The 14,271-nt window shown below is 39.5% G+C and overlaps 1 protein-coding gene across 2 annotated transcripts in view; it reads left to right on the forward strand.

Moving 5' to 3' along the window:
- Positions 1 to 14,271, forward strand: part of necab2 (N-terminal EF-hand calcium binding protein 2) — a 136,575-nt gene that overhangs the window by 62,086 nt on the left and 60,218 nt on the right. For both annotated transcript variants that reach the window (XM_005935008.3, XM_005935007.3), the window contains exons 6-7: positions 7,636 to 7,772; positions 8,186 to 8,310. In XM_005935008.3, the coding sequence (XP_005935070.1) occupies positions 7,636 to 7,772; positions 8,186 to 8,310 (262 nt within the window). The remainder of the gene's footprint in view (positions 1 to 7,635; positions 7,773 to 8,185; positions 8,311 to 14,271) is intronic.

Genomic DNA, 14,271 nt, shown 5'->3' on the forward strand with positions numbered 1-14,271 from the left:
TTTCCCACTGAAGCATAAATCAGACATCAAGCGACGGGTGACATGTAGCAGAGCATGCTTTCTGGACACAAGCTGGGGCCTGATCCCTGCAAGAAATCGCTGGGTCACCCAGAGTTAATTGAATGTTTTTAAAATTTTATTTTGAAAAACAAAAAGCATAGAAATTTGCACAACGATGTTAAATATTTCCCCCATAAAGACGACATTTAAGGACCTCCCGTGTAACCTTAATGACAAGTTGTAACACTTCAGTATATGTGTATAAAGATGTGGTTTGATGGCCATTAGAATAGTTTCCGGGTTATTCCAAGTGTCACTACATTATGATGCAAACCCGATCATTTTGTTCTACAAGCACGCCTGAAATATGACAGACAGAAACCACTTGTGTCAGAAAAAAATTCAAGGGTTACTTTTGGTTGACTTTCAAAGGGTAAAGAGTTAAGTTAACATTGTAGGACCTACTGAAGCAGCCCGCCACTGCACCAGCTGTTTATCTAACATGATACCATAGAGCTTTTTTTTGTCTCTTTTTTTCAAACCTGATTGCACATCCATTCCCTTCTAAGAGCTCTCACTCAATTTCTCTCCTTTGAGACTGATCGTGCTCCTTCACGCTAAGCTGAAGGATATAACGAATTATCAGTGGATCGATACCAACACTTACATCCTCTATGTCAGCCATCTGTCTGAGAGATGGTCAGCAACAGCTTTGTCTCTGCCCTGATGTACAGTGAACTGTGAAGACCGTTGTTACATTATTAAGACTGAACAGCACCACAATCACAACTTGATTTGGGGCTTTACTAAAATGGGCGAGCCACTCACTGTTTCATCATGCAGAACCCAGTCATTACATCTTGGTGGATGCTGCTGTGAGCAGAGGTTCTTAGGTTAACCTCTTTTCTCCTCTCCCATTTTGTTAGAATTAATGAAGTCGATGTGTAGCTTTAAAGTGCAAGGGAAGCATATGGCAAATGGCCTGATGTTGTCTGCAAAGCACACTGCACTGAGGTTGTTTGCATGAAGTCAGTGAGTTTAATGAAGTCAATTTTGCAAGGTACATAAAAGCAAATCGAGTAAGAAGTAAGAAGAAGTTCTTACTTTACCGAACAGTGCATCCTTGGTATGAATTCATTAAAGGTTTTATAATTTTCTCTAATAATGTATTTCAGATGCTGCTATATTTCTTTTAATTTGCTGCCCCAGATCTCGACCTTGGATGTGAAGCAGAGGTGATATTCTTATAGTTTGTTTCTACCGGGATGCAGGTTTTTATCACAGTTTCGAAGAGAGCATTATGCTACCTGGTTTGCCTTAGGTCATAACAGAAGGTAACTGTAGCCACGAGTAGCCACTCGTGTCAATCATACTGGAGATGAACATGTCACCACTGCCTCTCCACAAAGCTTTTGTGACCCCATCAGGGACTGGCTGAGGGTGGAATAATTTCCCCTAACTAGAACAACCTCTGTAATCACTGATTACCACCTACAATCTTCTGTAATCAGCCACCTCCATCTTGCTACAAAGTGTGTGTGTGTGTGTGTGTGTGTGTGTGTGTGTGTGTGTTTAAATGAGAGAGAAGAAGGGTGGGGGGGCTGAACACATGCGTAGGTTGTTAACGAGGAGTTTTGTTGTAACCTTAAGAAAATGAGGGAAATGCAAGAGAGCAGGATGAAATATCACAGGCACATACAAAGGACTGAGTGACCTCCCTGACGCAGTCTCTTATTAGTAACTGAATAAATTAGTTTTACTGAAAAAAATACTTTTGGACTATTTTTCACTTTTATTGGACAGTGGGGCAGAATCACACCCAGGCTCCTGCAGCCTTTTGCCACATTAGTCCCATGCTCAACCGGGTAAGTTAAAGAAAGACCTTTATTTTTAATTTTTCTAACAACAAAGCCACCTCCGTGCTGGAATAAAAACTCTGTCAGGGCATATTGTTGCTTTACGCATATGCATCATTTCATAGGAAGTCTCTGGCACAATGCTGTTTGAAAGAGGCATCAAAATACAATAAAAATGTTAAGCCTCACCGTCGTGACGGTTTGAAGGAGAGCTTTGTATTTCAACACAGTAACACTGTAACTCAGTTTATCTATGAGATAAAGACACACTTATAGATGCTAGGAATAATACACAAAGCTAATTACCAGGTCGTGTTCAGGGAGCCAGCTGAGAGAGGGAGGGTGTATCTCCTCCTGGGTCAGTGATCTGTGTGAATTATAGATCACAGTTTTCATATCCTGGGTTTTGTAGCTGGGTCCATGTGAAACATTTGAAAGAGGGAGCAAGGAGGGGGCAGGATAACTGAGGAAGAATGGGGAGGACCACGGTGGATATACACGCTACCTAAAACATGTTGCATTCACTGCATATTTTAAAGTGTTCTGCAGCTGTTTGAGCTGCATAAACATCATTAACTGGTGAAAATGTGTTTAAAAGTTTGGATAGTTTCAGATGTGTTAAACCAAATTTTATTAATGTCTGGTAAAATGGCACATGTTATACAGCCTGGTGTCATACAGGGGCTCATCAGATGGCCTCCATTGTTAAGTCATGATCTTTAAAACAGTTTAAAACACCCTGCACAGTGTTTTGACTGCTTTGTGTATTTATCAGCACCTAGTTGGAACTTTATGTATCTGTAAATTTTCTACTTTTGTACTTTAAGGATGCATAATGACTGTTCGCAGCATTAAATAGATCGGCAATTCTACGAAACAGTTGCTTTATGTACTGTTAGCATTGTAGCAGCTGACTTCTTGGTCGTATTTTTCCATCTGTACTTTTAGAATGGTCAATAAAAAAGGTTTATTTAGGTTGTTTCTCGGTTAACCTTGTTAACACATACATCAAGCACTAAAAGTAGAGTTGTTCGTGGCGTTGAAAAATAATGCAGTAGTTTTTATTCATCACTTAATTCTACAAAGGGAAAAAAAGGGCCAGTATTCATTGTCAGCACCCGCTGTATTTAAAACAGCACTGTGTCAAGGTACTTGTCAGGAATGTGTTTTTACTTTGAAGTGGCTAAAATTTAAAGGGACATTTTCAGTAAGGACACAAACGTGATCTCTTATAACAGCCTCATGTCACTGAAAATGTCCTGGAAAATGATTTCTTGAAAAAAGCTGAAAAAAACTCTGCCTGCAACTGTAATAGCATAAAAATATATTTGTTATACTGTTTACAGCCCCGGGGCCTCTTGTAGTGTTGCTGTATCTGTTCTGTGTGGCAGGTTTTCATAAATGGAGCTGAGCCATTGCTTTTGTGTTACACACTTCTGTGCATTGCTTTACACTGATCGTGATTTTCAATTTCATGTTTACATCGGTTAATTTGAATAAATGTAATTCTTTAGTGCAGCAATGACAGAAAAAATGGGGGAGAGAGGGAGAGATGTGGAATGGTGTGCCACAGAACTGTTAGGCCTTAAACGCCTTGGCCATTAAGGCACTCCATTTTCTCTGAAGTTATACTGGTGGCATGTTTTTGGATACCCAAATTGAGAATTTTTTGAATTCTGCACAGTGCCTTTAAAATTTCATACTTCATATTCTTGGTAGCTTGTGTGTCCCTACAACTCTCCAGTTTGTCAAATCTTATTTTCATGGTTTGCTTTGATGCAAACCTTTGCAAGTAGTGCCCAAATGTTACAGTTATGATCAGCGATCTTGCATACACGTTCATATGAGCTCATGCACTTTTCCATTTTATGTGAGATTGAAATCTGTCTTCATGTTAGGTTTATCAATGCTTAAAACTTACAACGACATAATATGGTAATATATATGTATGGGGTGACACGGTATCGACAAGGAAACAAATAAGCTTCTTGTTGTTTGTGACACATCCATTCATTTCCATCCAGTCTGTGGATAATGGCTCTGTTAATGATAACAACAATGGATTGCATTTATATAGCACTTTTCTAGGCACCCAAAGCGCTTTACAATTCCACTATTCATTCATTCACTGGTGCAGGCAAACCACAGTTGTAGCCACAGCTGCATTGGGGCAGACTGACAGAAGCGATGCTGCCATATCGCGCCATCAGCCCCTCTGGCCAAGTAGGCGGTAGGGTAAAGTGTTTTGCCCAAGGACACAACGACCAAGACAGAGACAGCTGGGGGCATCAAACTGGCAACCTTCCGGTTACAGATGAGCTTCCCAACCCCCTGAGTTGCCCTGACTTGTGTTAAATCTTGTGTCTGTTTTGTGTATGAACATTTGGATAATTGTGCTAAGGGCAGTTATATCTCAGCCTTCATCTATTATTTTGCCTCTACCGACCATCATAATTCTTATATCTTAGCTCATCCTTCTTGCAAATCTGTTGATTTATAAGGCACATGCATTTACATTTACCCAGAGGGAATTTCCTACCAATATTTTTTTTGTTTGCTATAAATGCTAGAACTCAGCTTGTCTAACTAAAGACAAAGCATGTTGAATATATCAAATAAATGGCAAGACTTTATCAGCATTTTCCAATTTTAAGACTAAATGTCCACAATTGACTCGCAACACCGTCATAAACTATTCAATAAAACTGATAAGATTCTCCTTTTTCATTTCTGTTTATTCAGACGTGTATCCCTCTTAAATAATTGAATCTCAGCGTGGTAGTCATTAATGTGTCATCGGCGCCTCCTGAATAAAACAGTAAGTACAAATTGGACCACAAGCCTAAATTCTGTAATCTGGTTGCTGTTTTACAGATAGTTGAGCTTTTATTGGATGCTTTTGAAAATCAGAACTAGCTGACTGGACTATTCTGCACACAGATACGGATGAGTTTGGCTCTTTCAGTGTATGCTTGCTTGTGTGCATGTGTGGAAGTCATTGACTATGATAATGGAAGTCAATACAGAGGCCTGTGTGATTCGCTGTCTCACAGGAGCGTTTGTCTTTGATTAGAGTGCAGCAGAGAATGGGTGAATGCACAGGAACCTTAATTGTCTTCCTGAATCACTGCACTGTGACTCCTGACAGTAAAGCTGACATGACCGACTGACTCCACTCTCTAGAGTACATGTGCAGTCAGTTATGGCCTGGTGTTCAATAGTCAGGTTTTCATGTATTATTCTGAAAAGGTTTTGGCCTTAAACATGTCTTAAGCAGTACATGAAAGCTGGCAGTTTTATTTCTTTGTCACCGTTGCCTGTCAGGCCCCAACGTTAGCAGCAAAAATAGAATTCAAATTCTGTCACCATCTCTTAAGTTTGCAGACTGAAGACATCTGGGTGAAGCAAATTGGTTCAGCTGTGTCCAGTTAGCTAATTAAGCTGAAGTTGCTCCATGAGTTGATGGAAAATACTTTGGTTGACTTTGAAATGTTTCCAGGTGATTAGTTTTGACGCACCATAATCTCGCCGGGGCCTTTCTGTGTGGAGTTTGCATGTTCTCCCCATGTCTGCGTGGGTTATCTCCGGGTACATCAGATTCCTCCCACCAAAGACATGCAGTTAAGTTAATTGTCCATATGTGTAAATGTGAGAGTGAATAGTTGTCTATCTCTGCGTGGTGGCCCTGCAACAGGCTAGCAACCTGTCCGGGGTGTACCCCACCCCCCTACGGTAGCTGGGATAGGCTCCAGACTCCAGAGGATGGATGGATGGATGGATATTTTTTTGATGCTTTCCTCCCTGGAGATCCAGTACCACCACTACCAGATTTTATCTATTCTTAAAATGCAGCCTGATGCTTTTTTCTTTTAATTTTTCTACTTTTAAGTTTGCCAGACATGGCACATTCATCAAATAGACTGCCTAGTACTACTATGTTTATGATTTATTGGGCTTTATTTTTGCTATAAAATATGTTAGAGCTGCAGCTGTGTATTTCTCCTTCTATATTCTGACTAAAACAGTTTCAAATATGCATAAATAAAAACACTTCCATGCATTTTCTTCTACTGGTCCAATTTAGGATCTTCAGGGCAATTGGGAACAAAACTCCCAACCAGCAAGTGGTAAGAGCCACAGTTTGCCCTCGATGGGTTACCAGGACCTAAATTACTTAATCATATGGTCAAATATTGGTACAGTAGAAATAATGAGGGTTAAAATTTTAGAAACATACTCTTATTAGTTTCGCTTTATTTTACATACATGTTTACATATACTGTAACCACTAGCCTTGGAAATAACTCTTCATTTCTTATACTGACATGCTAATGTTCCCAACTTGGAGCGAAAATGAACTATGTCATGTCAATCTTTTAGAATTTAGATTAATTTTTTGAGAGAGAAAGAAAACAAAGAAAAACCAAAACACTACCTTAAAGTCTTTAAATGCAAACTGTAACTTGCAGTAAACTGTAAAGTACAGCCTCATGCACACAGCTTGAAATCCAGAACTGACAGATGTGCTGCGACTCATTTTGAATGGACTGGCTTTTTTAAAATTTATTTAAAGCACACCCTCACGCCGTTAAATAATTAAGTGGTCGCTGTGATAAGGTCATCAGAGTTAAAGCAGGAGTGCCAGTCTTATCTGAAACACTCAACTCCTCTGACAGTTTGCTGTGTTCACACTATCAGCGGAGCAGCTCAGGGACACCTGCTTTGATGCGTTCACTAGGATGTCACTTGCCTTTTTTTTAGCTTCTGTCTTTGAAAATGTTTGAGGTAAAAAAAATTAAAAACTTTTCCAAATTTTCCACATTCACAGGTCTGTCGTGTATTATTGGATTCTCATTTATTTTAAATATGCTTTCGTTCAAGGACTCATAGCCACTCATGACACAATTTAAAACAGCTCTGGGAAAGCTGAATACCAACAGACTGATGCACTTCATCTAAGGCGGCTGGTGTAAATCGGGTGGAACAGTATTGTAGTAGAACGGTGAATGATGCTGACAACTGATGACTTTATTGATCTCTCGCCTTTCTTGCTGCTATGCCTTTGTGTATTGCTAGAGAAGAAGAATATTGTTTCAGCGGCTTCGTGTCTTTGTCTGCTGAATCTGAACTGAAACAGTAGGAAGTAGGAAGTCACATTTTCGTGTCCCTATGGGGCTACAAGATTTCCATAATTCAACATTTCCTTTAAGGCAAAAGTGCTTCTTAAATTCTAAAAGTAAAAGCTTTATTTATATATATCATTTACAGTAATTAGCACACACAGCAGAATAGCATCACACAGTAGTGGCCGTTTGTGAAAGACAACGCTTGTCTCAAAGTTTCAGTGACACCAACCTTTCCTTTTTCACTGCAGCTGCAACACACTACATCCACAAAGTCAAATAATCAACTGTCTGTATAGACGTCTCAAGTCGTTCATTATCCAATAATCCATTACCAGCTGTCATGTTCTCCAAATACAGTGCACTAGTCTGTTTTTACTTGTTATTTTTGCCTCCCTATCTGCTGTCTGTCCACTGCGAGAAGCAAATCAACCATTAAATGAATGCAAGGAAGAAGCAAAATAAGATTTGAGCTGAAAAGTCTCTTCAGGATAGTAACGGACAGGAAGGCTGCAGTGCTGCGCTGTGATGTGTGAAGGACATGATGAAAGGGGAAGAAAACATTGACTTCACAGACATTTTGATGTTACATCTTTTGACAGAACAACTCAAATTATATATGACACACGCTGTCAATCCTTTTTTTTTCTCTCCAGGTGTATGAGAGGGGAACCAACGTGGAGCAATTTGTTACCCGTTTCCTGCTGAAGGAGTCAGCCAATCAGATCCAGTCTCTCCTGAGCTCTGTGGAGAGTGCCGTGGATGCCATTGATGAGCAGCACAGCCAATCAGGGTGAGCCAATGAGGGGATCGCTGGCTGTTATGTGTGAAATTGGGAATGTGCACATGTGTGTTTGTTCGTGACTGTGCACATGTGTCACGGTATTATGTGTAAAACTCAGATTGTCAGCGGCTGTAATGGGAACCAGGCAGTGTTTCAAGCACAAATCGTCTTTGGTTAAAACATCTGTCACTCTTGCACGCACACACAGAAACCAATTTTCATCTCCTTCATCACATTTTCATCACCTTCTATCTCACCTTCATTCCTCTTTTGTATCACTCGTGCGTAAGCCAATTCTCCAAATCCAAGGCATTTTATTGTTTTTTTGTCTTCTATTCTCCGTTCCTCCTCCTCACTTTTTTATCTAATTCTCTTTTCCCCCTTCCCTCCTCTCCATCCTTCTCCATTTCTCTATTTTTCAGTCATCTACCTGCCAAAGTGAGTCCACGGATGTCAGGGAAGCACTACGAAAACACTGTCCCTGACTATCCCCCTAATAACAGAGTCAGCGCCAGGGAGGCTGTCAGGACCATCAATACTGCTTCAGGTGACAACTGCAAACACACACACTAAAGCACACGCTGAAGATTGCATGATTGGAGGCCATCCTTCATGTAATTAGCTTCACATCCCATCCTTTTAGCAAGGTTACAGCGTTCTGACTGAGCAGAAATCAAACTCTAACTGTTACTCATCAATTTTACTGCACACACACTTATCTTTATGTAATTTATGCTCCATTGTAAAACACCTAAATCAGCCACCTGCACAGGTCTGATGCAGCTTCCCCGTAGTGGAAAGGGCAGCGCAGAGAAATTCTCATGGAAATGAGGGAACGGGTTTTTGAGGAGTCAAGAGCTGAACTAAAAGCAGCGGAGGAAGATGGCAAATAAAGAAAGCGATGGCTAAGGAAGAAAAGAGAGAACATGGGGGGTTTGTTTTTTTCAGCATATCCCACAAGGTGTTAAAATTTAAGGATAAGAGTGTGTTAGTCCACTCAGCACTTGACTGTCTGGTGATTTTCTATATGAGGATGTGCAAGAGCACTAAAAGTTCCTTTTTTCTCTCTCTTTTACTCTGTTGGTCTTTCTCTCTGTGTCATCCTTCACCAGCTGGTAGTTAGCGCAACACTGTACCCTCACTTTGACACTTTGTACCCTTCAAACAAATTGCTTTTCCAAAAAGTGACACCTCACATTTTTTTCAATATGATTTTTGTACTTTAGTCTAATTACTTTGGAATTTATTCGTTGAGACATGTACTTAAAAGTCAGGCATTTTCTTTAGTGAATGGACCCTGAAATACAATTGACTCTTGGACTGCTAACAAAACTTTATGTAATGTCTGAACACTGAACTCTTGTGGTTCATTGACGTTTTTCTGGCGTATTATGCCAGAGATCCAGCTGAAAGGGAGCTGGATCTCTGGCATAATACGCCCCGATGATTTTGCATAATCCTCCGAAATCAACAACAGTGGAAGTGGTGCCACTTTCTGTTGTCCAACCTTTGTCTTAAATCTAAAAGCACAACATCTACCTTGAAACAAATGTGTGAAATGTCTGCCTTGCCAGTGAAATGATGTGAATTTTAGAGATCTACTGCTTCACTATCAGATCTAGAGAGCCTGTTATTCACAGGCCATGCCTGCAGCAGACTCTGTGCTCATGTTGCTGTCACTGAGTGAGCCACTGACACCTCCTGCAAACTTGCATAAAGTCATTCACATAAAGTGAGGTTCTGATGGTCTTTATCACCACTGGGTATTGTTAAATGTCCTTCCTTCTGCTGGGCACTGCCCTGGTCATTCTGAGCACATACAGCTCCTGTTAACAGTGCCATAAACCACAGAAATCTCCCAGCATCCCAATCCAGTTATGATGCTGATATGTGCAGAAGCACTCCTTTAGACAGGGACTTCCTAAATTCAGGGACTAATTTATCCTTTTTCAGGTATTACGCTTGAATGTTTAATAGTGATGTATTATTCCTTTGCACATCCTCACCATCCCTTTTGTCGAGTTGTCCTCCATCACTTCATTGATATCTTTTTTGATTTTCTTTTCAAACCTTTTTAACCATTTCTTGCCAGTAGTGCGGTAGTTGCCCAGAGTTGTTTTGTTGTCAGAGCAGCTTCGTTCATTCGTTGACTCCCAGACTTTTCATTTGTGATTCTCAGTGACCTAAATTTTCAGAATTCATGATGGAAATTATTACAGTGTCCCAAACTGCCCGTGCAAGGTTATAATCTAATGACACCAGTCTGTATGTATCTGACCTTAATTATCTGTCACTAGCAATGTGAGCAGCTGCCACAAAAAGTTAGGTTTTGTATCGCCAGGGAAGTGTGCAAATATTAGACTTCTTCACCTCCCTCTGTGTGAAATCGCGGTGAACCTTTAATGCAAGTGCACACTTGAGAGGTTGCAGCTGTTTCTATTTCGGTATATTGCAGTTTATGCCAGATGGTTTCCAAGCTGAGCTTCACATGTTACAGAGCCAAATGTGCAGAGGTTAAATGTCCCTTGTCTGATGATTGGTCGTTCCAGCACCATCGCTGCATTGTCACAATCAAAGCTCTTCTGACTTCCTCCATAAAGCGAGAAACAGACTATCATCCTACACGTGTTCCTTACCCCCCACGCTTTGGCAGAATGCAACAACAGAGTGTTCTCATTGTCAGGCTTCATCTTTTCTGATGGGAAAGTACTGGCAAAATGACATTGTCTGTTTAGACTCCGTACATGGATGTGCCTCATTTTTCCTCACAAATAGATATGTGATGCCAGCCTCCACATGTTACAAACGACTCGTCCTTTGCCTTGCAGTATATTTCCGAATCATACAAAGTGCCTGCCTAGCTTCTTCATCTTCTACAAATGTGATTTCAGTGCATGGATGGGTGCCATTCATGGTTTCTTTAGTTTCATGTCACTGGAGGACGATGATTTCCTGCATGGCTTGTGAGCAGAGAGGCTCTTTGTCTGATTGTACGAGGTCATCATTTACCAAGTTCTCTATCCACTCTGATAGTCCTGAAGAACATCCACCACCTTCCATTTGTCTTCTGCTCAATTCTGACAGCTACAACCAAGAGTCATGTCCTCTAGTAGCATCTTTAACAGGTATCCAATACCAGTCCCATTGACTCTAGGCTCCCAATTTGAATTTTGCATTCATCATATAACTGCCTCAGTGCACCAACACTGGATGAGTGAGATTCACTAGCTTTGACACATGCGCATTTCCAATGAGAACCTTCTTTCTAAATCTACTTTGGAGTATCTGAACTGCAGAATCGTAATCATTGTCTGTTTGAGTGAGCCCTGCCGCTATTTTTCCAGATGTATTCGGGTAATTTTCTTGATACTGCAAAGGGAATTACTGCTATCTCACAGTGGCTCCAAAACAAGAAGAGACCCCACGCTTGAAACGAGACATTTTCTCTAGTCAATGTAAACCAGGAATACACATATTTCACAGGCTTAACTAGTTTCTTGTGTTTAGAAAGTAATATCTTTACATTGCTAGATAACTTATAAGAGCATTATGGGTAGTGAAGTCCTTGTAATCTAACGTAAGGCAATTATTAGTGCATTAATTCACAAATAAACTGTACATTGTCTTTCATTTACTTTTTTCACAGCTCTTTTAATTGGATTATTAACCTGTTAATGATTCTTGTGAAAGAAAATACAGATGATATAAACATATATATTTGATTAAAGTAGTCATAACAGTGTCATCACAAATATTCACAGGGAAGAGTGAAAAAACTGATAAGTGGAGGCTCAGGTGAGAGGAAACCCTCAAAGGAGGGAGACAACCATATTATACACGAGTTCAAGCTGACTCAAAGGCGGGGATCTGACAGATGACAAGATAAAAGTCAGTAATCTCTGTTTTAATGTACAGAGCATGAATGCGGCCCATGAAGCAAACATGGCAGCAAGTGACAGGCGAAAGAAAGACATGAAATCCAAACAATGCCTAATACTATCAAAAAACTGTCAGGAGGGCATGCACAAGAAATACCCCAAAGCAAAATAAAACTCTAGAATATGAAAGATTAAAGACAGTTTGGTAAATATGAAAAGCCACAGGGGAGGTGTATGTGAAGATGAAAGGATATTTCAGAAAAGGCAGGAGCATTAACAAAGAGGACGTGAAGCTGAAAAGGGTACAAGATGACCTGGGTTTACAAAATAAAAAATAATTCAGTGTATGGGTTATTTGATATATTTAGAAATTATCTGTGTTAGTCGAAGTTCAACACTGTTACCTCAAGGTCTTTATGTCATTTTAATGACATACTGTAAAATTACAGTACCCTCTACAGTTGTTTACAGATGTTCGTCCTCTTTAAGAAGCTGTTGCAGTGAGAGTGTTGTCTCAGCTCAAATGTTTTGTTGATTTATTGACTTGAAAATTTGAATTAGTTTCTAATATCTTCTATTTGGTTAAATCTGACAGGCAATTGTGAAGATGTCAAAGCCATTACTGATTTATTTTGTTATCAGTGTAAGAGAGAATGATCTGCTGGGGTTTAACTAAATGTTGCGTGGCGATCACATAATATTAGTCTGTGACGGAGGACTCTGCTGTTAGGAGTAGCTTGACTTGTCTCCTTAACTGGTAACGCAGTATGAAAAATGTTCACTGTCACAGCATGTGGCTGATGTCATAAACAGTGCTCCAGTTTTGTGTGGCATGGCCCATTTTGGCTCAGACTTGAACATAAAACAAAAATTAAGCCTATATGAGTTTGTTGCTATGACAGGTTTTTGAGATTTAGTACCCCCTCTGCTGCAGTTAGGTGAGAAGAGTGCTGCTAATGGCTACCTTGGTGTCAGTAAATCTGTGTGTTTCAATGGGATGCCATAGACATACATACAGATATGGAGAGCTGCAGTCAGACAATGAGACAGAGCGCTGATTTGTGTTGACACAGCTTTGTCATTCTTCCAAAGTTTGTTTACCTTGTGGCTCAAGAAATTCTTCCTCATGCATGATACACACAGTGTTACAGCTACGTTTTGCATTAGTCAGGGTAACGTGTTGGTACTCCCGGCCCACAGAAATGTTTATAGACGTGTTGCACTGTAGCAGTGGATATCAACTACTGTTGTTGTTTGGAGTCTCAGATTGTACAGTAGGTAATGTTAAAGCATCGTTGATAGTGGTATTTTTCTCCTCCTCATACTTCATGGTATACATTTTTAAACTGATGCCTTTTTCATCATATTGCAGCATTAAATAAAAAACGTGATACCATTTTCAACATTTTCAAGCTCTAAGCTAGTTGAAAGCTAGTTGTTAGTGTATTAGATGTGTTATTATGTGGATGCCCAAGGACTGTAAATGTAACTTTAGTAGTAGCTAAATCATCTGCAATATATCTATTTTTCTTTGTGTGAGAAAAAGTGTGTCTGTTAAGCTAAAAGGTTCAACTGAAATGAAATGTGAAATCGCCTGGAGGTTTTTTCTCCTTTGCTCAGGAGTTTCTTAAATATCCCTGCAATCACATCATCGCTGTTAAGCTTCAAGCTGGTAAACTGTTGATTAAGATTCTGTGCAGGACAAAAAGGGGTTATTTTTATTGAGTTGTATAAATTCTTCTTAAGAACTCACTCTTGGATATTTGGTCATTAACCCTGATGCAAGTGCAGATATTTTTGTACACACTATGGGGAAGAGATGACACAGATCATTGACAGTGACATATTCAGTGTGCTGCTGGATGCTGGATAATAAAGCAGCATCTGCTGGATGTTGCATATGATGTGTATGTATAATACAGTGATTCAGTCAAGGAAAACAAACTTTATCCAAAAAATCGAAAACTTACAAAACAAGCTGTAAATTAAAAAGATTGCAGCCACTTTAACACTAAATGGAAGGTAAGCACAGGCACTTACTACTCATTAATGTGACTCTGTACCTTTGTGTAAAAGAGAAAACTTACTAATGTCATTAGTAACAACTTATGATTAAAAACCGTCTTTGGTAAATCGGTGGAGCATCTTAGTTCATGAAGAGAGTCTGCACCAAAAGCAAAAATATGCTGAATTTCATCTCAGCTTTGTTTCTTTTTTGCTTGCTCACAGTGAACGTTTAAAGCCCATCAAAGTGCGTATTATCTATTTTTTCTTTTCTTTTTTTTTGCTCATTTGATAGAAAAAAAACCATTTAGTGCCGAGTAATCTCTGAAGAGTTTTATCCAAAAAGTTTTTGTCTTTAAGGATTAGCTTTTGTATCATTCTTTGTACACGATACACTTCTTCAGTGAGGATACAGTCCACTTTACTGGCACTGTTTAGTGTTATTATTCTTAGTTATGTAAACTGCATTCAACACAACTTTTTTTTTTGCATCTATCTGCAACAAAAAGTGTAATTATTCTTGCTTCAGCTTTTCTGTTTCTCTTGTTTTTACCAAGGTAACCAAGTGCACAAAAAGTAGTTGGATAGTTTTACACGGATGACAGTAAAAAGAAATTTTAAAAAAA

This window comes from Haplochromis burtoni, unplaced genomic scaffold (assembly GCF_018398535.1).
Source record: "Haplochromis burtoni strain Fernald_Lab_line unplaced genomic scaffold, NCSU_Asbu1 Contig_188, whole genome shotgun sequence".
Taxonomy (NCBI): Eukaryota; Metazoa; Chordata; class Actinopteri; order Cichliformes; family Cichlidae; genus Haplochromis; species Haplochromis burtoni.